General features: G+C 47.7%; 1 protein-coding gene across 2 annotated transcripts in view; it reads left to right on the top strand.

Moving 5' to 3' along the window:
- Nucleotides 1-137: 137 nt before the first annotated feature.
- Nucleotides 138-24,198, top strand: part of MTMR14 (myotubularin related protein 14) — a 31,163-nt gene continuing 7,102 nt past the window's right edge. The window contains exons 1-17 of one of the 2 annotated variants that reach the window (XM_041425495.1): nt 138-325; nt 401-546; nt 4,849-4,957; nt 5,849-5,924; nt 6,599-6,659; nt 7,171-7,293; nt 7,829-7,902; nt 10,655-10,725; nt 11,291-11,365; nt 13,689-13,755; nt 14,753-14,838; nt 15,073-15,149; nt 15,364-15,400; nt 16,874-16,944; nt 17,569-17,618; nt 17,825-17,963; nt 20,750-20,926. In XM_041425495.1, coding sequence (XP_041281429.1) covers nt 197-325; nt 401-546; nt 4,849-4,957; nt 5,849-5,924; nt 6,599-6,659; nt 7,171-7,293; nt 7,829-7,902; nt 10,655-10,725; nt 11,291-11,365; nt 13,689-13,755; nt 14,753-14,838; nt 15,073-15,149; nt 15,364-15,400; nt 16,874-16,944; nt 17,569-17,618; nt 17,825-17,963; nt 20,750-20,926 — 1,568 coding nt within the window. In that variant the 5' untranslated portion in view covers nt 138-196. The remainder of the gene's footprint in view (nt 326-400; nt 547-4,848; nt 4,958-5,848; nt 5,925-6,598; nt 6,660-7,170; nt 7,294-7,828; nt 7,903-10,654; nt 10,726-11,290; nt 11,366-13,688; nt 13,756-14,752; nt 14,839-15,072; nt 15,150-15,363; nt 15,401-16,873; nt 16,945-17,568; nt 17,619-17,824; nt 17,964-20,749; nt 20,927-24,198) is intronic. The other variant, XM_041425496.1, reaches the window with a different exon arrangement.

Genomic DNA, 24,198 nt, shown 5'->3' with positions numbered 1-24,198 from the left:
GAGGCCTGACAGCGTTTGCCGCGTCTCTCTGCGGGTGCCGAAGCAGAGCCCGGTGCCCCCGGAGCGGGTCCCGGTACCCCGGGGCGGAGCGCGGCGCGCCCCGATGACGCCGGGAGCGGGCGGAAGGGGCGCGTCGCGGGCGGGCGGAAGCGGCGGGCGGGACGATGGGCCCGAGGCGGCGGTGAGTGGCGCGGGCATGGCGGCGGCGGCGGCCCGCGGCTGCCCCCCGGCGGGCTCCGGGGACCGCTCCCTGGCCGAGCTGCTGCTGGAGTTCTCCCGGGCACAGTACCGCGCCAAGGACGGCGGCGGTGCCGCCGCTGCCAAGGTGAGGGCAGCGGGGCTCGGGGGGCGCGGGGAGCGGGGAGCGGCGCGGCGGGCATTGAGCGGTGGCTCTGCGCAGGTGGAGCGGATCGAGCGGCGGTGCCTGGAGCTCTTCGGCCGCGATTATCGCTACAGCGTGATCCCCAACGTGCACGGCGAGGTCTGCGCCCACTATCCGCGGCACATCGTCCTCCTGGAGCGCGATGCCGGCGCCAGCCGTGACTCGTAAGGCCCCCGGTTCCCGTGTCCCGTCCCGTGCAGGTGACGCCCGGCGGAGTTGTTGTCCCTGGGAGCTTCCGCGCCTGGCGCTCCGAGGCTCCCGCCGGTCTGGGGAAGCCCTGCGGGCTGCACTGCGCTAATTATAGCCGGTGGTGTCAGCCGCTCCCGGGACTCCCCTCGCTGCCTGCCGGGGCTGCCGAGCTCCCGTGGGGCTCCTCCCAGGGCACTTGGGCCGCCTTGGGGAGAGCTGCCAAGCCAAACCTGTTACTCGGGAGCCGTGAAGGAAACGGGGGTGCTCCGGGGCAGCGCCAGCTCCGCTGATGTGGCCCTGGAGCAAACCTGAGCACAGCGTTGGCTGCTGGTGATTGTTGTGTTGCGGCCTGGCCGAGGGCTCGAGGCTGTGAGCAAGCCTGTGTGATGCTCTCCCTGCCTTGATGAAGCACCTGTGGTCTTCCAGCGAGGCTTCTGATGTAGGCAGTTTTAGTCTGCAAATCATCTCGGGTCAGGGGGTCTGATAGGGGCTAGGCCTACAAGACAGCCTCGAGAGATATTTCTGTTGTTTCAGACCAGGTTCCAGGTTATTTCGTCTCTCCCTGCTGTGGTGAACAGGTCAGTGAGCAATGAGGTTCAGTGAGCTAATGGGAAACACTTGTTCAGTTTGGTGCACATTTGAGCCAACACATCTCTGGACTTTGACCCACAAGCTCAGGATCACATTGGTCTTGCTTCTGGCTGAGTATGAGCTGCTCCTTCCAGCTCCAACCACAGCCTCTCATTTGTGCTTTTTCCTTCAACAAAACATAATGCAGTTTTGCAGTCTTGTCTGTGTGTCCATGACAAGAGTGATGTGTTCAAAAGGAGGGTCAACAAGTCCTTCTCACATGTCCAGCTGCATTGCCTGAGGAAGGAAAACCATCAGCTGCCGTGCTGACACGTAGGCTGGGTGCTGTAGGAGGGGGTCTTTGGAAACCAGCCACAACTGACTGCCAGGTGGGAGAGTTTCTGCCTAACAGTTGGATGAGATTAGAAAAGATTAAACCCCTTGCTGCAAAAAACAGGAAACGGAAGTTTGAAGCTGTTAAGTGTAACTAGGGGAAGCTTTAGGGAAGAGAAACTGAATGCTTCTGCTTTTCCTGCTCTTGCAAGAGGAAAGGATGCTTAATTTTTCTGACAAGTATTCAAAACAAGGGTACTTATACTTGGTGCCCCATTTTCTTCTGTGACCTTTGCAAGCCAGCAGTGACAATTGACTGTATTTGTGCTGATTCTTGGCAAGTTTTGATTTACTGTCTGAAAGAGAGTGACAAAATCAGACTACACTTCATCATCACTCTCCTGATTTCAGCATGATGATTTCTGTAAAAGCTGCCAAGTAATTTTTAGACAAATGCAGATTTTAGTTTAATCATTTTATTCCTATGGAATAATTATTAAATAGAGATTCCTGCACATCTTGTGTTATGGAAGGAAAGAATCTCTTTCAGTCAGCAGGACACTCCATCCTGGACTGAGTCTCTTTGGCTGCCTCTTGTGGAACCATAGAATGGTTTGAGTTGGAAGGGATCTTAAAGATCATCCAGTTCCAGCCCCTACTGCCATGGGCAGGGATAACTTCCACTAGATCAGGTTGCTGAGGGCCCCATCCAACCTGGCCTTGAAGGCTTCTGGTTTTATCTCTGTAATGTTTTTAATCAGCTGGTAAGATCTACTTGAAGCTTCTCAACTCTGAGAATACTGAGGTGCTTTGGAAGTAGTTTTGACATGTACAAACTCTTTGCTGTACCATCATTTCTGTCAGTACAGCTGCTTCTGGAGCCAGGTGGAGAAGCAGCAAAAAATTGATATTTTTTAACCCAAATCAGTTCATTCTGTAGCTGGGCAGCTGGGGGAAGAAAGGACTTTGCCTGATCAAAGTTTGCTAACAGTACTCTGAAATCCAGGCAGGTACAGGAGAAATTCTGTGTGTTTTGAACCTTTTGCTTTTACTCCTATTTATGCTGCATTTAATCACTAGCTCCTGTAAAAGCGTTACACTTGTTCCTCAGAGCAGCTTCCCCCTTTCTGCTGGAGTCTTGATGCAACTGTGTTTGTTTACCACGTTCATCTCTTGCATTACTGAGGGTGGTTATTGAGATGAAAAGCTCTGAGAGCCTTATTTGTAGCCATGACTGATGGCAGAGCAGGTCTCTCCAGTGTGTGTGCAGGCTTCCCAAGGAACAGGTATGGTGTGCCTGGGAAAGGGGCTTATCCTTCCATGTCCCCAGCAGGGTGCAGGGCTTCCCACTCACTCTGTGTCCTGGGCTCCTGCCAGGCTGCTCAGACTCATTTGCAGAAACCTCTCCAGGGAAATGCAGTGAGTGAAACCTGTTGTCTCAGCTCCCAGAGAGGTGCTGCTCTTATAATTTCTGATCTTTCAGATATTTCATTTTTGCTAACTCTCATCTTATTGGAAGCAGTGCCATGGAGCTATTTTGGTAACACTGCATTTAAGTTCTTGTTTCCCTCTGTATTTGCTTTTGTAAAGGGAACTGCAGCAGAGTGCAGGATATATCTCTTAATTGCATGCATTCATTTAAAAACAGCCCCGCAACCAAATCTGTGCATAGAATCTTTTGAGTTTCAAAATAGTTTGGTGTTTGGAATTATACTTGAAGGCATTATTATACTCTCACACTTGCTCACATTTTCCTGCCTTTCCAATTAGCACCCTCATGTTCACACTGTTTAAAGAAGATTAGCTTGGGGTTTTGTTCTTTAAATTCTGGTATATGTCAAAGGTCTTTGGAGCTGGACAGCAAAATAATTGTATATGCAGGAAAACATGAAAAAACTTAAACTACCATTATGAATTCTGAGAACCAAATCCTTCTATTAAAAAAAAAAAAGAGTATTTGGAAGCCTTGTTTTCTGTTTCCCTTGTTTGCCTGCTTCTACTGGCACCACCTTGTATAATATTTTCCGTAAACATATTGATATCCATTTTAATAATAGGTTAATTTTTTCAATCCCTCCCAGAATGGCAGCTGCTGGTACATTGCTCCACACTCTCAGTGATTCTGAAGTTCAGCAACTTTCTTTAACTCCATTGTAAAGGTATTAATTTGTTCTTAGGCCACTGTTGGGTTCTCCTCCTCCTCCGTTGTACTCTGATGCTCGTATTGCTGTGCATCTGCTCTTTCCATCAGACCCTGGTGGTTTCTCTTGCAGCATAGACTCTCCCTTGGGCATCCTACTCATCTTCCTGTGCCTCTTCAGGCAGGGGTGGGTCACTAGAATCAGATGCTTTATCTCAGCTGAGAGCCTGTGCTCTGCACAGTAGTGCTGGTACTTCTACATCTCTCTAGGGAATTTCCCATGATCTTATTTTTCCCCTTTTTCAGATTTACCATGTTGATAATGTATTAACATCCAGAGATCAGGCAATTCATCTGCCTCTTCTACTGTGCTCCATTACTGGAAAGGTCTAACTGGAAATTCTTGTTAATTGTTTCCAGGTGCATAGCCATGCAGTTTTCTATGTCCACACTTAACCTGGTTTCTATTATATCGCTCTGGATGCTTCTCCAATTCCAGCTCTAGTCCTCTCTACATTGACAGTTCCTCCTTGATGTCTCTGTAGTTCAGAAGTGAGTTTGGATTCCTATCAAATGTGGGCTGATACTTAGACAAACTGGAGCAATTTTAACATTTCCAAAATGTCTCCCGGTATGAAACACAATTCTGTTTTGACTTCAACAAGAAAACAAAACAAAATCTAGTTCTGCAGATGCAGCTGACATTAATCTAAGTACCCTGCTCAACCCACTAGCTGATTTAGTTGTTTAATTACTTGGCAACACAAATGCTTGAGGATCATGGAGTGCTCAAGATTTGATTTTCTATTATATTTCTTTTTTTCTTGCTAAACTATCCCCCTCATAGTGAATTCACTGTGATGGTAGTGCTGAGCTGCTTTTGATTGGAAAGGTGATAGCAGGGCAAACAGAACATGCATTTTTGTAGACACTGACTGTCTTTCTCTAGTAATCCAGGTGTTAGTCTGTGGCAGACCCTACTGGTGGTGCTCATACTTGCCAGTTCCTGATAGTGCCGTCATGTACTATGCATTGGTCTTTCAAAATCAAGAAAAGGAGCCAGAAAAGTGTCCAAATGTGTTGTACAGCAGCAGAAGCAATTCTCAAAGTGTTTTCATGCTTACTAACTTTCTAGGGAAAGGGATGGGATTGCAACCCAGGGTTTCTGTGGCAGCTGTGCTGAAAGATGTGTGAGAAGATGCTCTGTGTACTGACCTGAATCTCTGCTCACTAGGTATGAGAGCACTGTGCAGGTTGGCAAGCTGCAGGACCTCATCAACCGGAGTAAGATGGCCAGGTGTAGAGGACGCTTTGTTTGCCCAGTCATTCTGTACAAGGGAAAGGTAAAGTTTCATGAGTTGCCTGTCTTTACTGAGAAAATGACCCTTCTCTCTGCCATTTGAACTGTGCAGCCACGCCTTCAGTCACGTGTCACTTTTCCAAATGGTGTAAAAATCTGTGCTTAGGTACAAGCAGGCAGCCTGTAGTAGCAGGTAGCATTGGCATTTCAGAGGGGAAAGATAATTATTGTCCCTGTTTGTCCCTTACTCTTCCCAGCAGCTCTCTTTGAGTAACTTTCCTCTCTCTAGAGAAGTTTCCTTTGTCTGTTCCCTTGGGAAGCAAGATTGCATAAATGGTCTTATGAATGTGTGGGCTTGTCTGCGAGGGGATCTGTAAGAAAGTGAAATTAGATTCATTTTCATGTGAATTACTTAAACTGTGTTGAAGCCCTGTAGGAATAGTCTCATTTAGAATTTAAGTAGCTTAATTCAGTTTTCTTAGTTGAATTTAGAAACACTGTATGAATAGCAAAATCATACCTGTGACAATTTTAATCTAGCTTAACAGATGCCATTGTGGGCTGCATCTGACCTTTTTTGCAGGAGTGAACTGCCCGGAGTCATGTTGGGACCATCCATAATCTCATCCAGAGGAATGTGGAAATAAGGCTCAAGCAGGGTATTAGCAGAGCATGTGTTGTTAACTTGGCACTTGACTGTATTAATGCATTGGAGAATTGGAGATGAAAATATGATTTAAAAACTAGCTACAGATAAAGGCACTTGGGAGTTTGCTGTGTTTGGAGAATTCAGTCTGGACCAGGGTTGTAGGGCAGACAGCTGAGAGGTGGTAGCTGTAGATACCAACCCTTACTATGTAACCTGACATCAAATAGGCATGATAAGGGAAGGACTCCTGGAGCCTGTGTGAGTAATAAAAAAATCTTCCTTCAGCATATTTGCAGATCAGCCACACTGGCCGGCTGGGGAGAGCTCTATGGGCGCACCGGCTACAACTATATCTTCTCTGGTGAGTGAGGAGCCATTTGTCACTCTCTGCCTGGTAAGGCTAGTCATTGTGGGGACAGAGACCTACACATGAGGCCAAGCTCTTCCCAAAACCAGTGGGAGCTCTAGCATGGGCTGCTTGTCCCTCTCCAAGCACTGTATACAGGACAGTGCCACAGCTCATAAGAACTTCAGCCTCAAGTTCTTTTGTCACTGAAGAGTGAGTTACAGGAAGTACATAGGCAAATAAAGGCATCCCAAAGGATTCAGAGTAGCAATTCCCAAACATTGGGGATGGGAATAATGGAGGAAAGAGGATTAGAACTTGCTGTTTCTTGACTAATCATTGGGAATCAATGCTGCTAAAGGTGAGATATACTGGACTCTGGGGAAAGCTCTTCAGGGGAGTAGTGGGTGTCTGTAGTGTGTGAGCTGAAGCTTGTTTTAAAAAACCACTGCATACCATTTTTGAGGTGTCCTCTGGCTGTCAGTCATGGGTTTGACCTGCTCAGGTACTTTGCACTGACAAGGAAAGTGTGGGCTACATTAGAAAACAAGATTTTCAGGAAGAGGGAACCACACTTAAGTGTGAAGAGAAGGCACCAAACCATGACCTTTTTGTTTGTATACATATCTTGTTGGATTGGGGATCAAGATGGTTCACAAAGGCTTCACTTCTTAGTGCCTTTCTTGCAGGAGGTTCTGATGATGCTTGGGCAGATGCAGAAGACATTTCCGAGGAAGACTCTGCGCTTAGGTTTGTATGCATGATGGGGGTGAGGAAAAGGGAGTTTGCTGACTGGCTCAGCCATTCAGTTCTGCTCTTTTCTAGTTTGGGTTTTGGGCACAGTCTGAGACCCATCACCAGGCTCAGGGTCTTATATTTCTTACTTTTGGAAAAGAGTCTTGAGTATTAATGCCTGGCTGAAGCTTGCTAATGTATTTTCAGAGGGAAGGGCTGGAGACAGGAATATGTAGAGCCATTAAAAATGTATTTGAAGGGCATGGCTGTGTTGACTTCATCAAAAAGTACATCTCCAGGCTGTAGAAATTTTGTTGTATCTTATGTGTTTGTTGCAGAACAGAGTGAGATGTGGGAAGGGACCATGAGCACAAAGCTTGCGGTGTCACTTTGCAGAGTCTGACTTGGCTCGTGCTGTGCTGCTTATGGCTAGGAGTGGTTCAGGGAAGAACTGTGGCTCAGCTGGGAAGAATCAGGCTCACCTTGGTCAGTCTTCCACGCTCACCTTGCTTGTTCTGTCTTGCAGAAATGCAGACTCCCAGCTGTTTGACAAGGTCAGAGGGCACGACATCAAGCTGCTTCGATACCTGTCTGTCCGATACATCTGTGACCTGATGGTGGAAAACAAGAAGGTGAAATTTGGCTTGAAGTGAGTCTGGGTTCATTTGTTTTTGTGCAGGCATTGGTTTGCAGCCAGTGTAGCACTTACATGTGAATTGCTGTCAGGTGTGCACTCAGCAATCTGGGAGCAGTTTCTGGAAGAATTCTGCAGCAGGATAGGTTAGTTGATGCTGTAAAGAAAACCCCATGGTTTTAGGCCACAGAAAACTGGCCTAAAACCATGTATCAATAGGCAACATAGTTGCTTTCATCTGTCTTCTGCATTCTGACTAGCTTTTTCCCTGTAGAGCTTATAGTAATGAGACTCCCTTCGTAAGGGAGACAGCAATGGAGCCCTCTGTGCGTAGGAACAGAGGGAGCTGTTTCTCTGACTTGTCTTAGAGAAAAGCCTTAGTGATTTTGGGCTGTGCCTATTTATGTGGATATGTTAAGTAAGTTCTGCCCCTGCTCACAGCTGAGTCAAGTCATAGCCCAGGGAGATGCAACAGGTAGATTTTTGGGTGCTGGTGTCTGTGCAAAAAACACTCTGTAAATATTTGCTCTTCTCCTCTTGTCCTGTGCAGCGTGACGTCTTCTGAGAAGGTGGACAAAGCTCAACGTTATGCTGATTTCACACTTCTCTCCATCCCATATCCAGGTACAGGAATGATGTCCAGAGGGATTCACAAGGGACAGGTGACAATCTGTTTCTGGGAACTGGGAAATAACTCTGTGTGTGTGTATATGTAAATGACTGTGACTTGCTGAATGTTCCTTCTGGAGAAAAAACTCCTTTAAACTGAGAACAATGCAGTGAACCTGGGTGCTCTGGCAGTGAGTCAGCATTAGGCACTCTTTGAGATGGCAAAATAATTTCTCAGCAGTCCTTATTAATTCAAGCATGGAGGAAAAGTCCCAGAGGTGGAGCTGGTTAAGATGGCCTTTGACATCTCTGCAACTCTAAACTACTACTTGATGCAAAGTATATATCTTGTTGTTTGTTATGTAAAGACCCAATTCTTAAGGGTAATTTCTAGTCTAGTGTTCCAGAGCTCCACTGTAAGAAATCCTCAGTGCTTGCAGAACAGTTCACCTGAGCCTGCAGTGTACAACAGAGGCAGCCCTTTGCAGCCTGTCTCCCTGGCTGTATCCATCCCTGTGCCTAGCAACCGCTGCTGGGTCACTCACATCTTAGAGATGAACTGAATATTCCTGCTGCCTGCTGATGTCAGGCTTGGCGACAGGATCAGAAGTGAGGCTGCTGTGCCTGAGGTCTGTCTGCAGGCTCTTCTTTCTCCCTAGTGCACAAAGAAAGAGAGAGGAGAAAAAACAAAAACCAGCAAAACTCTGGTGGATGATCCAGACCCAGACTTTTCCTTGATTGCTCTTAAAGATTTTTGAAAGGTATATTTCCTTTTATATGGAAATTATTGTTAATTCAGAGAAGATGCATGAAGATTTCTATCGAGTTTGCCATGCAGGTTGCCAAAGTGTACAGAAATGAGGGTATTGCTGATTTCTGCAGTACATAGCACAGATACATGCTGCTGCTGCACAGATCACCAGAACATGAGAAGGACTGTGTACACATGTCTTCTGTAGGGCTGTAAGGAATGAAGACGTGAATCTATAGAGTTAAGCTGCAGAGTTGTTCCTGTATAGGGATCTGTATGTGGTAAGCAGTATTATTCAGTGATGGTCCTTCCTCTTCTGCCCTCTGGGACAGCTGCTTTCTTTTAGCAGCTCTTCACTGCCACAATAGAGACAAACCTTATAAAACTGCAAATACTCCCTGCAGATGTTGCCTGATTTCAGCAGTGATGATCCATGGGGAAATGTTGTCATTCTGTTAAATCTAAGGCATACACATCTAAGGATCAGCAACCCCTCTAGTGACTGGCCAAATGCCCTGATACATTTTTATTGATGTTTCCAGGGTTGCACTGAAAGAATCTGTTTTGTAATTTGTTTCTGAAGTTATTCTGAGATCCTTATTGCCTTAGGTGAACAAGGCAGCGTCCACACAGAGTCATAGAATTGTTGTGGTTGGAAAAGAGCTTTAAGATCATTGAGTCCAATCGTTAACTCAATGCTGCCTAGTCTCCCACTAAACTATATCCCTGAGTGCCACATGTACCTATCTTTTAAAAACCTCCAGGGCTGGTGACTCCACTCCTTGCAGAGGGGACACTTGATCACTCATCCAGATCATCAGTAAAGATATTAAATAGGTCCCAATACTGAACCTGGGGAACACCACAAAACCTGGGGACCAGATACCAATTGGATTTAACTCCATTCACCACCACTCTTTGGGCTCAGCCATCCAGACAGATTTTACCAAGTGAAGAGTAAGAACTGTCTGGAGTGAAAGACTTGAGTTAAAATGGGGTATCTGTAGAAGCTTTTGGTATTTGTGGATGCCAACACTTATGCCATAACCCCCCATTCTTTGCATGAAATCATTGTTTAATTGGAGTTAAATCTCAACTGACAGACTGTGTCCTGACTGCATATTTGAGGATTAGTCCTATCCTTGCACAGATTCTTTTCTTATTTTTTTTTTCCATTGAAGTTACTTGTGACTTGCAGGGTGGGAATCTCTCTCCATGTTTTGTGTTTGGCAGAGGGTTGTCTGGGTGGGGTGGGCACTGTGGCACTGCTGAGGTGTGCACAGCACACTGGCAGAGGTGTTTTCTGTAGCCTGCAGGCAGCTGCAGTGCTAATGGTGCTGCTCAGCTGTGACTAAGTGAATGCAGCTTGCAGCAGAGACTTCAAACAGTTGTTTGAGAAGAGCTGAGCCAAAGGACACACTTCAGGAGGGCAGGGCCACTTCAGGAGGGGAGGGCTTGGGGGGCAGCTTGGAAGTAGTTATGTACCCCTTCCTTCATATGAGGTAAATCCCATGTTTGAAAGAGAAGACTTAAATCAAGAGAGAAATCAAGCCACCTCTGACAGAGCCCTTTCTTGTTCCCTGCAGCAGATGCCCTGTGAAAGTTGGCTTTCCCCGGGGCTCTGCCAGCATCTTCTTTTGGTGGTTCCTTCTCACTCAGCATGTCAAGCTGATGCCTTAGATCTGTGCAAAAGTCCAAGGCCCTGAAAACATAGCTCCTTGCTGAAACCTTTTGTTCAGGAAAAAAGAAATCAGTCCCTCAAGCTCCCCATTTGCAGTATTTGGAGTTTGCCCTTTGCTGTGTGAGTGTCTGTAGTGCTAAGTGCCCTGGGCTGTTGTTGCTGGAGGCCGTGCTGCACAGTGTACTGAGGCTTACTGCTCTTCTCTTCCCACAGGCAGCTGTTTTGATTGGTTTGGATTTCTGGAGCCTGGGGCTGCCAGCACTCCTAGTCCCACAGGCACTTCACTTGTTGGATACCAGTTAGCTGAATTGTTGTTAATTATCCTTTTCTTGCAGGCTGTGAATTTTTTAAGGACTACAAAGACCGGGATTATACAGCTGAAGGTCTCATATTTAACTGGAAACAGGTACATGGATGTTATGAAATGGAGAGCTGTGTGTTTTACTGGGTTTAAGTCTTGCCTCCCAGTTCCTCGGTGATGGCCTGTATGTCATGTGCCTATTTGTAATCACAGGGAGGAAATCAACAGGACAAACGTAACAGATATGGAATGTACTAAATTATTGACTGTAAAATTCATATATAAAATAAATGAATCATTATCCTGAAGTCTAGGATGCTTGACCTCTCATGGAAGGTATGGGTTGCTCCCAGTTTTGAATTCTGACCTTATTGATAGCCTTGGTTCTCAGTTTTTTCTTCATATTTTGTCTCCTGCTGAGGGGATGGTTGAGTGGGGCAGTCTTACAGAAATTCAGAGGCTAATATGACCAGCTCCTCTGGTCCATTAGTCCTTCCAAGAGTCTGAGTTTATTCTTACATCTTCCGGATTTTGCATCCAAAGATGCTTTGCTTAGATGTTTTCTTCTCATGCACCATTTGGCATTTGTTGTCTTGTTGGGTTTTTTTTGGAACTCAGTCCTTTCGAGTCATGACTTTTCTCTGACCAACTGTGTTTGGGTTTTTTACAGGACTATGTAGATGCTCCATTAAGTATCCCAGTCTCTCTGACCCAATCTCTGAATATTGATTGGAGTGAGTACCAGGTGAGCAAAGTGGATGTCTCTGTGGGAGGTCAGGGATGTATTCAGCAAGGATCAGGAGAGGTTTGAAATCTGACTTGCTCCTATTGCTGTAATCTGGCTCACTTCATAGCATCTCAGTGGGGGCAAGGCTGCTTGACAGTTCAGAACAGCAGTGGAAATCCTGTACCCAAAAGCTCTGTGTCTTGCTGTGCCCCGAGGCAGCTGACTGTAAAGGCAAACCTTTTTCTGTACCTTTCAAAAATTTGCAATCCATTAGGGAGATAGGTTGCTAACAAAGGTAAGGAACAAGACAGGAAACAGAAAGCAGTATTACCTGTTCTCAGTCTCAGCTCGACATGGGCCTGCTCTGGGCAGACTGCCTTGGCTGTGGGAAGTCATAAGAGAGGTCAAACTTCTCCTCTGTGGGCAGAGCCAAGTGACTGGGCACCTTCTTCATGGGTATGCAACGTGCCTTCCTATGGGAGAAGAGCAGATAATCATAACTGGCCGTGGCAAGTCTCCACTCCTTGCTATGGACAGCATGGCAAACAGTAATTGAACTCCTGTTTGCTCAGGCTTCAAAGTCTACCTTTGTTCACAACAGGGAGTATCACCTTATACTACTGATTAGTATGCTCAATTTCACACATCAGTGGATCTACCAGGTTTTGTGGGGATTGACTGTGCTGGAGCATGTCACGTTATTGTGCCCTGTGGCTGGAAGCACCACAGAACCAGCAGAGCTCCCTGTGCTGGGCCAGTGTTTGTTGTCAGTGATGTAAATACTGTTTAAGTGCCAGCATAAGCAGAATCACTGAAAAGTTGAAGCAGAACTAATAGAACTACAGCTTGTGTATGGCTAGAAACTTGTTCACTAGAATACTGAGCAGCCAGTATTTTAAAAAGGATATTAAAAATTGAAGAGGGTGTAATAAATAGATGCAGAAATTATTTGAGGCCTGGAGAACATGCTTCACTCAAAACTGAAGTTCTCAGTCTGTTTAGCTAATCACTAAGGTGATTAATGGTATAAGTACATTTTTAGGGAGAAAATAGTAATTCTAAAGCACTCTTCAATCTGGGGAAGAAGAGCTGCACAGGAAGCAGTATCTGCATCTGAAATCAAGGCTTCAGATAAGGAAAAGCAGTCTTGCATATTACTTTTGAGGATAATCTGCTGGAACATGCTGCCAAAGGAGTAAATAGCTGTCACCCCTCTTTGAGATGCTTCTCTGGGCAAAGATGTTGCCAAGTGCAAGCCTCAGGCTTTACGTGGGGCAACTGAAGAAAACTTCCTCATTCGTGATCTAGAGATCAGACTGGATAATTGGATGATGCCTTCTAAAATAAGCAGAAGATGGATTGGGCAGATAAAAGATTTTGTAATTATGTGTTTTTCTGCTGCAGGCTGACTGTGTTCCCCGTTTCCCTAACGTTTTGTGGCTCTGCAGGCTTCATGGCTGAGCAATATGCTCTTTGTCTTCACTAGTCTTCAGTGTGGTTACACACAGATTTGCACACATGCAGGCACACAGCAAGGGTTCTGTTGCTTGTGGTCACATGTCACTTGAACCACTAACACTTCTGCCATGAAATGTGTCCCACTCTGCTTTTTCCTTGCCAGTGCTGTCTTATTTCTCTTGAGCTAGTCCTGATTCTGATCAATCCACTGAAATTCCCTTCATCTGCTCATGATGTGATGGTCAAGTGACAAGCCTGGGCTTGTTCTGATGTTCTTCACCTGTATGTCCTGTAGTACTGGAGTTCTCTTGAGTTCAGAGCCCTTCTGTAGTTCTGCTGCTACTTGGGGGTTACTGAGGAAGTCCAGTGCCTGTCTGGAGGGTGGGTGAGGGTCAGCAGCCAGCTGGGGACATTTTCAAGGACCACAGAGTTTTGAGCAAAGTGCTTGGGTTGTGGGAGCAGGCTGCTGGCCTTGGCCTGCACATCCCATCGTGCTGCTGGCTTTGCACACATGGCTGGAATGTGGCTCAGCTGCTTGGAAAAGTGCACGTGTGCAGAACTGGGTCAGTGCTCTGCAGGTGTTTGCTGCCTCTCTGAGCATGGGCTGCTTGCAGCTTTGGGGCTGCAGGCAAAGCAGCTCCTCTGCCAGCCAGGAAGACAGTAGAGATGGCCTTTTATTGTTTTATTTGCCTACCTGTTACCTTGTCCCAGAGTGCCTTTTGCAGAGGATGGGGGGATTGATACAAAGGGGAAGTCTGTCACTTTGAGGAATGGCCATGTGGTTATTTCTGCTTTTCTGCTGTTCTGGATAGAGCAGCTCTGACCTGCAGAGCAGCCTTTGGCTGTGGGCAGACCCTTACCATCAACATTTCTCTTTCTGCAGAGCTGGGACCTCATACAGCAGACACAGAACTACCTGAAGCTGCTGATCTCCATTATCAATAGTGATGGTAAGACAAACTCCTTGCTCCCAGCAGTGTAAGTGGAGCAGTCACTGTCCCTGGAAGAACAGCTGATGGTCTTAGTGCCACTGTGGATCAACTCCCAGTACAGAAGTCACTTTTAATTCTTTCCCTTCAAAACAGGGTGATGGGCCTGCCATCTCAGAACTCCAGCTCCCCTCTTGGAGAGGGACTTGCTGACTCCTTGAAAACCATTTCTTCCCGAATATGAAGGGATATCTGAAAACTTAGCCTATTGTTTTACTACTTTAAACCTGAAGAGAAGGAACATTGTGTCTTTGCTTTTTGACCCTTGCTCTTGTTTTGCTGGTTACCTGTGTTTTGTCTCGCCAACACAGCATCTCATTTGGTGCCTGTTTAAGAGCCCCTTCCACCCCCTTTCACCATGGACACTCCAACTCTTTGAAGGGTGTCTCTTGCCCTATGTGGCTTCCCATTCCCTCTGGGCACTGTGACCTAGCCCTGATGGATGGAGCCATGGCTGGCTTTGACAGCATGGCCATCTTTACTCTCCTGCAGTAGCTGTGTTGGGACACACTGCAGGTTTTCTGTAAGGTGTAAGATTTGTGCCTTGTGTGTGCCTCTGCTCAGTGTGCAGGTTACTGTGTTCAATAGGAAAGTTAGTGAGACTGAAAAAAAGTTCAGTTGAAGCTGTTTTCTCACCAGTGTAGGAATAGATTGTGATAGTGGGTTTACAGCTAGGTAGGTGTATGTTCAGGGTAGTAATGTTCATACCTAATGACTCTGTGTCCTGAGAAGCTGTCAGGATCAGGAGAACACATCAGCTGGTGCTGCTGACAGCCCAGGACACTCTGAGCAATTGGTTGACTGCTTTATTTAAGACAGAATGTTCTGGCTGAGCTCTGCTCTTGAGCCTGGTCTGTGGGTACAGAGAGTAGCCTGTCTATGCAGATTTTCCATGAAGAAATCATTACTTTCATTGCAACATCCTTTTTTTTCCTTCTCCTTCCTGCCCCTGGAACAGATGACAGCGGGCTCCTGGTGCACTGTATATCCGGCTGGGATCGAACGCCTCTCTTCATCTCCTTACTGCGCCTCTCCTTATGGGCTGTGAGTACCTGGCTGACCTCCTCTGTTTCTGGGGCTGATTGCTTGGAGGGTGAGTGACTGTCACCAGGCAGTGGTGGTGGAGTTGTTAATGTTCCTAATGTTCCTTCGGACACGCTGTCACAGGCAGGTGGAGGAAGATGGGCACCCTGGATCACCGTGACAGTTTTCAGCAGATCATGAATTCCCAATTCTAGTGCCCAGGGCTGCTGCCTGAAGACTTTGTTTGCTTTGCAGGATGGGCTGATCCACACGTCCCTGGAGCCATCTGAGATTCTCTACCTGACAGTGGCCTATGACTGGTTTCTCTTTGGGTAGGCATGATAAGTTTTACTCACATGTGCGTCCCTGTGCAACAGGGGAGAAGCTTTGAGGGGTCATTTTGATGTTTGTTCACAGCCAAAGGTTGATTTTTGAGCAGGTCCCAATGAGCTAGACCTGAGGGCTCAGGCATCTGGCTGTTCTTGACAGCTTGTACTGTTCTGCTGATTCTGGTGTGTGACTGAGCTTCCCTTGCTCTCTTTCCAGGCACATGTTAGTCGATCGACTCAGTAAAGGAGAAGAGGTGAGTGTTGGTCTGGGGCAGTGGCTGAGCACTGCTTTGTGTTCTCAGGATATCTGTTTATGGTAGCAGCATTCACTGCCTGCTCCTGGTTGTATCAGTGGTGTGGCTGGGCTCTAAAAAGATTGTTCAGGTGCTGGAAATACGAGGTAAGAGCCTTGCCCTGTCACTTTGTGATGCATAATTTGTGGGATTACTTCTCTCTCAGGCTACAGTTTTGTTGGGGGGGTGTCACTCCTGCCAGTTTCTCTCCTGTTCCATTAGTATTCAGGCCCCTACATCAGGGGGTGCTAGGACTTGTTGTTCAGCTCAGCAGTGAGAAGGATGCTTAAGGTGTGTGGCTCCTTGAAAGTAAATCTGGATAGTCTTGTGAGCTTGTCCCGAGTGCCAGCCCTCCTGCCTGCGTGCTGCAGCTGCATGTGGCTTGCATGTCATCACAGGTTCATGGAGCAGCTTGTGCTGGTTCCATTGTGTGAGTTTGGTGGGATGTGTCTGTGGGTGCACATATGGGTCTAGGGGACACTTAAAATTAGTGGAAGTAATTCTCTTCAAAATCTTTCACTGTTGAACAAGAAGAGAAGATTGCTCTGACTATAGTTGCAGTATAATGCACTATCATTTCTGAATAGAAAAGAGGTGGGTTCTGTGTCTAACCCCGTTGCTATTCCCTTGCTCCTCGAACTCTCACCTTACTGGGGAATCGTCTGCCTTCAAACAGCAGACACACGACCCTGGCCTATTTTCCGTCTTTCAGGGGTGCAGAATCCCCTGAAAGATTAAGTATCATTCCTCCTATTCATTCCTTTCCTGGAGTTCTACTGGCTCAAGCCTGAGAGCTCTGCTCTGGTGCCTGCTTGGTCATGGGTGGAGTCAGTAGCTGCAGCAGGAGAGAGGGTGCCTGGCTGCGTCTGGCACTCCCTGCTCCCCACTTGTCCCAGGAGAAGGGCACAGCTCTGCACGGGTGGGTGAGGTGGCAGAGGCACAGTGGGGGTGAGTGATGCAGAGCAGACTGGGGTGTGGCAGGGCACGAGTTTGGGCCACAAATGCTGTAGGTACCTCATGCTTCCAGATGTGTGGTACTGGTCTGCTGCTGAGGTGGAGCGTGTGGCTCTAACCGTGCAAGTCCTGCTGGGTTTGCTGCTTACCTGGGTGTATAAGCAGCTGCTGCCATCTCTGTTCCATTCTGCACTGATGGCATAAGTACCTGCTGTGGGCTTGCAGCATGTGTGCAAGGCATTGATAAGGAGACTTCTTGTTCCCCTTCCTTTCTGGGCCTCCCCGTGGCAGGGAGCAGAGGGGCAGTTTACATGGAAGAGAAGACCCAGGATGTGATGGTGGCAGCCTGTGGCACACTGGAGGCTGGTAGCTGCAGATTTTTTGCTATCTCCTTCCTGCCAGCACCTCCTCATCAAGATAAGAGGCTGCATGGAGCCTCGGGTTCATTCCTGAACCGCTCTTCTCTTTCCCTTTGCTCAGATTTTCTTTTTCTGCTTCAATTTTCTGAAGCACATCACCTCTGAGGAGTTCTCTGCTCTGAAGTCACAGAGGTAAGGAGCCTGTGCTTGCTGCTGCATGGGCTACAGAGCCAGGGAGCTTGTTAGTGCTGCTTCTTTGGGGAGATGGAAGCCCTGGTGTCCTGGCCCAGTTTTCTTTAATTTATTCTGCACTCTGAAGGCTGCAAAACGGGGCCGAGGCTTGTGAGATGCCACGTTGTGCTCTGAAAAACTGTCCATGCTGAAATGTGCTCTCTGCTTAATGACTGTCCGTGGCTGCTTTAGCACGGGTGAGCCCAGAGATGTGTGCTCTGGCTCAAGCAGGCTGCACAGCAAGCTCCATCAGGCATTGCTGGGCACAGAGGGGTGGCTGGTTTGTAATGGACTGCCCAGCATAAAACCTCCTTATTTCAGGAGGGACAGAAAGAAGCAAAGCCCACCCTGGATGCTCTGAATAAACACATCATGTGCAGTGTTGCCTGTTGCCACCTTCTCAAAGCATAGGGAGTTTGAGTTGGGACTGTTAGGAGTCAGACAGTGCACACTGGCCCATCCTCTCCCCTCTGCCCCTGCACAGCTAATTCCCCACTACTCTCATCTGCTCTGTGTGACAGAGACCTGGCTATGGCCAGCCTGCTCTGAAGTCTGCCTGAGGTAACTTTGTCTTTCCTTTCCCAGAAGGAAGAGTTTGCCACCTGGCTTCACCCTGGAAGAGATCTGCATGCTCAGTGAGTGTCAAGCATCGGTGCCCCTGGATGCTGCTAATGGTTCATTGCTTATGGGCTTGGATTCCCAGCTTCAGGATGACCCCAAATGGGTGTGCTGCCTGTGGAGCCTTGCAAGAGCACAGGGCACGGGGAAGTGTATTGCTTAAAGGAGAGAAAGTGAGTGAAACCAAGCTGGGCTTCAGGTAGCTCTGTTTTCTTCTCTCTAGAGCAGAAAGACCGAGGCAGCACCACAAGCCTGAGCAGTGACTTCTCCCTGGGGATGGAAAGTTCCCCTGGAGCAGCTGGGAGCTTTACCTATGAAGCAGTGGAGCTGATGCCAGCAGGAGCACAGGCTCAAGCAGCATGGTGAGGAGAAAACCACTTGGTGAGCTGAACAAAGGGGCTGGCTCTGGGCCTGATGGAAAAAATATTTCTGAAGTGTCTTGCCCTCCAGGTTTGCTCTCTGTAGCATGGATGTCTTACAGTGGGGGGAGGAATTTGGCTGTCAGAAACTTTGCTGTAATTTGTACTCCAGAGCTTCTGCATCAAAAGTTGGAGGCCTCCCCACATTAAAAGGCTGTCAGAGTTCTGCAGGGATGCTCCAAAGTTAGTACATAGATGAGAGTAAAGCACATTTGTTTCATTTTCACCAGTTTCACTGTTAAACTTCATCCACAAAGGATTTCATTACTTTTAAAAGATTGTTCCAAACTACCAGAAAAATTACATTTCACAGCAGCCTCCCCAGGGAAAAGTGGAGATGGTTTAGCTGCCCTAAAATGAAGCTTAATCAGAGTTTAGGAAAGACATTATACACAGGGAGTGTCTGCAGTTAGTGGGAGCTGGGCTGGGTGGCCAAGAATTCCCTACCTAAATTTTAGCCCCTCTGCCAGCATGAGGCATGTGAGCTGGAAGCAGGTTCCTGTCTGCAGCACTGCTTAGAGCCTGCTTATTTCCAGGGGAGAATTCAGTACTGCCTCTTGGTAGAGGGTCACATAGGACTTGCCTGGGGATGCAGGTGGCTGTCTGGAAGAGGGGAAGGTGTCTGGCAACTCTGCTGCTCTGGGACAGGTTTTGGACTTGATTGTGGAGTTTCTGGTGCTGTTTGGGGATTTCAGAGGAGCTGTAGGGTTGCCCCTCTCAGTTTAATTTTTCTCTCCTTTCCCTCAGCACATGTGAAGATGCTATTTTATATTGCAATTATTTTAAATTAAATCTGGGTTGTGCTGGAGGCATTTGAAGTCCTCGGGGACTGAGCTTGCAGCCATGCTAGTGGCAGCAGCCTTTCTAAAGCACATTGTATATTCAGTCTAAAGTGCTGAGAAGGGAAAGGAGAATATCCCTGCAGAATCACAAAATGGAGATGAAGCGTCCCAAACTCTTTGCCAAGTGAGCAACACGGAGTCCTCCTAACACACAGAGCCTACCTATCCACATCAAAGTGACTGCATCAAGTAGGCAGCAGCTTTCCACTTGCAAGGCTGCAGGGTAGTGAACTGGAAGCATTTTTGTTGCTCTGAGTGCTCAGGACATACAGACTCGATTCTGCTGCACAGAACCTGTGTGTGCTTTTTGCAAAGATATGAAGTGACCAGAGCATGCTGGAGGAGATAGCTGTACATGTGTGGATCAGGGCTCGATTTTGCAACCCGCTTCCTAACTCTGGGTTGCTTTTATTTCTGTGGGAGACCTCAGGCTGTGTTGGGGTCAGCAGCTGCTCTGCAGGGATGGTTTGGGTCATGCTGGGGGGCATGAGCTTGGGAAAGGGAAGGTTGTGAGCCTTGCCATGAGTGCTCAGTGAGAAGACTGGTCATGGATATTTTACTGCAGGCTGTTGTGGCTCTGTGGTCTGGAGAATACATAGGGCTTGCTACAAGCTGGATGAGCTGTGCTGTGCATAGCATGAGGGGATGTACTTTGTTGTGTTGCCCTGAAAACAGGTAGCCTCACAGTCTGTGCAGGGAGAAGCATTTGATTTTTAGCTGTTCAGTTGTTGTGTTGCCCTGAAAACAGGTAGCCTCACAGTCTCTGTGCAGGGAGAGGCATTTGATTTTTAGCTGTTCAAACCTGTTTCTGCAGGCTGTACTTGGAGATGTTGGCAGCTATGATAACATGAGATGAATAAAGCTTAAGAGAGGCTGTGGTGTGATGTTTGAGGGTGGACACCCTTCAAGAAATGAAGGGAGGATATCGCACTTTCCACCGTACAATGAGCCTGTCTTTAGCTGCACTTGCTGACGGTGCTTGAGATCTCAAAGATGAGATGCCCTTCCATGTTTTAGGAAGAGTAACATCTTTTCCCCTAGAGTTTGTTCGCTTTAGAATTTTTCTTTTTTACTTTAGTACATAGGGAGTCTTTGTCCAATTCAGCATGGTCTTGGAAGGGGAGAAATTCTTGGGACTCTTCCAGGGAAAACACAAAACCAAACAACTGACATAAGCAGGAAAATCTTCTGAACGTGGAGCAGCAGTGATATGAATTAATCCCAGATGTGTATTTGTTTGGCATGTAGCTGGATGGTACTATGAGCTAAGGCCTGATGCAGCAATGGACAGTGAATCATGAATCTGAAAGTGCTGGCTAGGAAAGAAGCCAGAGCAGTTTGGGCTGTCAGCATAGACAGAGTACTGAAGTGTACCTACATCTGGAGTGACTGTCAGCTGTAAGCACATGGTCAGAAGTGTGGTCAGTGGTGCCCAAAGGGAATTGCTAAAAGGGAAAATAACACCGGTGGTGTGTCCGTGTCACCCTCGGTGCGCACGAACGCCCACCTGGGCTGATGCGCACTGTGGAGTTCAAGCAGATTGAAATGGTCTTTCCCCACTGGGAGGCCCCTTGCTCAAGGCATTTTTGCTGCTAGACTAAACAAAGCAATCGCTCTGTGTGTGTGGGCTGATGCATTCTCCCGTCTCTGATTTCCAGGTCACGTGGATGGTGATCTATAAAAGAATGGGCTAAGATGGGTTGAGCTCAGTGTACCCGCTCCCTGAGCTTTTACCGTGACTCATGGTTCCTTGGGAGGGAGGAAGGCGGGTTCATTGGAAACAAGAGCTTGTAGCTGCTGGGATAAACTCCAGCTTGTGGTGGAAAGGCTTCCTAGTTGGAGTACATAGAAAAGTCAGCTTTCTCACCCACGTCCTCTATCCCTCAGGAGGAAGAGCTGTGCATCGTCACCGCAAGCCGTGCTCTGGAGCAGAGCACAGCAGTCTGAAGACAGGCTGCCTTCCACAGGGATGGTTGAAGTCAAGTCCTCCAGCTCCTCCTCATCAACCCATTCTGATAACTTCCTGAGGATTGGAAGCAGCCCACTAGAAGTGCCCAGATCCAGGTGAGATGGGACGAAGCAGGGCATTTCTCAGCAAAATGAGTGTCTGGTAGAGGGACCGCAGGGCTGCACTTGTGTGGCTCTGGAAACACTGGAGCACCTGTGTTTGTTAAGAACAGACCTCAAGAGGCCTGTTCCTCTCTAGTCTGACCTTGTCTGGAGTGCTGGCCATGAAACACAGACGCTCCTGCCTGAGCCCCTAGAGGAGCAAGGAACTGTGCTGATAACAGCCAGCTGTCATATGCCTGTCCTCAGCGCATGTCTCAACTCTGAGCTCTGGCATCTCTGCATCCTGCATGCTTGCAGCTCACAGCACTTTCTCTGTCTAACACATCCACCAGGGTTTGAAATGGCTGTGGTGTTTGGGGAAGGAAGCTTTTCAAACCAAGCAGACCTCACTCTGCATCTGTCCTCTCCCCCTTTTCGCCTGCTGACCCTCCTGATGACGCAGGTTGGAAAAAACTGGGTGCTGGGGGCAAGCAGAGGTAGGAATCTGCTGGGAGCAAGCTGCGAGCACTGTGCCAGCACAAAGGATTCTGCCCTGAAGGCTGAGTGTTCCTGCTGGGGAATGGGGACCTTGGACCTGAGCCTAATCTCACACCATAACCAAGACACCCTTCTGGAGTCTGACACTGCGATAGGGCAGCGTCGAGCCATGAGCTGGCCCAGGGAAGAAAGAACAGAGCCTGTGGAGCAAACACCATGTGTTTAGGCCAACATGGAATAAAGAGACTCTGAGATAAGAGGTTGCTGTTAACAGCATCAAATGCTTGTGTAGCCTCTGTAGGTTTTCTGATGAGTCTTTTTGTAGTGATTCTGAATCAGCCACCAGCCAAATCAGAGTACTCTCTCATCATATGGAAAATAAAATGACAAACAAGCATTGAAAATTTATAAGACTTTCTTAACAAGTGTCTCACGATTCCAGAGAAAAACCCCAGTGTCTGACAGTTTTCATTAATGAGGGTAACTGTTCTCCCCAGGGAAAGATATCAATAGGAGGGGTTTGAATTGTTGCTGGGGCCCACCTCTGCATTTTCTGTAAGATAGAAAGAATCTCCTGAGAAGAGAAGAAAATATTGGAAAGAAAACAGCTTGTCTTGGAAGCTGCTATCTTCACAATGGTAGTGCCACAGTTCCTGTGTGTGGTCCCATGCCATTCCCAAGGTCTGACAGGCTGTTCAGTGCTTGCTAGTAGTGCTCAGGAAGAAGCAGTTTGTAATGCTTCAGCCAGACTGCTCTGCAAGAGCAAAGAGGAGAAACAGGAGTAGGTGGAAGAGCACCATGGTGAGGGTTAGGGTTGCCTTATCAGACACTGTCGTGGGTTGCAGTTTCTGAGTTCTAAGCATGGTATGTTTTCTCCTGAAAGAGGTTCTGTCATTCCACTTGGCCTTTGGTCTCCCTGCTTCAACTGTGGTAGTCTGAATTGGTCTGGTAGATAACACAGTACCTGCAGCCACCATTTTCTACCCTGAAGGAAACAGTGGGTCCCATTTTGGGTGGAGGACTGTGACGGAAAGAAGAGGTAAATTCTGTCTCTTTACCTCCTGAAAAAATTGTGGTACTAAGAAGGAAAAGCAGGAGCACAGAGACTGATCAGGATGCCAAAAATACCTTTATTCCTGCAGTGCTGCTGGCAGGTCAACACCCAAGGCTCTTGAGATGAAGAAACCACTACACTTGACTTCCTAATCCTCTGCGTGGCCATAGCAACAAAACACTTTCCTCAACTTCTGCTGCAGTGGTTAAAATGGTTGCTTGTAAAATGCTAGCAGGTATCCTTCAGGTAGTTCAGGTCAACAGCCCAGTCCAGGTGCTGGCAGGCAGGGGAGCTCTGGAGGGAGCAAAAACGCAAGTCAGCAGGAGACATGAGCCTGGGAGGGGAGAACTGGACTGCCCTAAAAGAAGGGGTCACAAATGCCCAGTCAGACATTAGGAGCCAAGCCCCTCTCCTGGCCAGGCAGTGTCAACAGGCTGCTGCTGTCACATTGCCAGCCCATCTTGTGAATCTTGCTCTGATCCAAGAGGTCCTGGGTAAATTCCAGATCGTTCTTGTTAGACAAAGCAGTAGAAAGGCAATTCCTCTCAGTCTTTATAGCTTATTTCAACATGATGGTAAGATCACATCTGCAGAAGACAAACACAGAAGAAGATATTGCATAGACTATTTGCAGAGTAGGACAAGGTGCTGCTTGTTCTACAGACAGCTCTGAGTATGGCAGTCAGTGTGCCTCAGATTGAACCCCTTGCATGCAATGGGGTTGCAGTTTGCAAACCTTTCCCTGTATTTGCATTTGACACCAGCAGTCTAAGCGTCTCATGACACTGCAGAAAAATTCTGTATCTGTGTCAGGGATTTAGCATGTGTCTACATAGCACTAATGTGGATTAGCAGCTGGATAATCTTTGGTTGAATGTGCTTTTGCTAAGTCAATTAAACAAAACCCAAAGTACTATGATCTAAAGAGTCAAGATCTGGAGGAGTTAAATTGCAGAGGATCTGCTTTGACCAGCAGTCACAGAGAGCTCCCTTACTTGAGGGCTGCAGGTGGCTGAGCTGTGGGTCTGGAGGGAGCACACTGAGAGCAGAGTGGGACAGAGAAGCTGCTGCCCCTTGGCTTTGGGTGTTTTGTTGGTAGTGAGAAGACTGTGTGTGCACTGTGTGTCTTGCTCCTTACAGCCCCCTTGCTGAGAAGGTGTATATGCAATGTGACAGCTTGGGGTAGTGACCACAGCAGGAGAGGAATTGTTTACAGGGATGTTTTCTGGAATTACTGCATGACCATGCCACAAAATGGGCTTGCTGGCTGGCACATGACTGTGTGCTGCAATCAGAAATGGTGCTCACAGAGAACAGGCTGCTCGGGCACTATCCCAGCCTGTAGATAACTGTCTGGGATTCAGCCAGGATTTACTGTGCTTGGCAGGGTGCCATACTCCTTGCCAGTATTTCCCACGCAAAGGTGGGAAGGGTTGCCCTTTACTGCAGGTTGCCACAGTCTGCCTGTACATACAGAACCTACTTAATGCTTCAGTTTGAGGCAAGAGCATATGCTGGCAAATGAGCTGCTTCCCAAATAGTCCTAGGTGTGTGGAAATACGTCAGGTGAGCAAGAGCAGCACAGGGCAGGATGGAGCCTAGCTGTTGGCACTTGGCAATCATCTCAGTTACGTATTAGGAAAGGGAAGGATCCCTGACTGTTGCTCTGCCTCCAGTATTGACTCTTCTCTGGCAGGCAAGTGAGAGTCCATGTGCTCTGAAATACTGTCTTGTG

This window comes from Onychostruthus taczanowskii, unplaced genomic scaffold (assembly GCF_017590055.1).
Source record: "Onychostruthus taczanowskii isolate IOZ18803 unplaced genomic scaffold, ASM1759005v1 scaffold9, whole genome shotgun sequence".
NCBI lineage: Eukaryota > Metazoa > Chordata > Aves > Passeriformes > Passeridae > Onychostruthus > Onychostruthus taczanowskii.
Note: the sequence above shows the minus strand (reverse complement) of the source record. Positions and strands in the feature narration are given on the sequence as shown.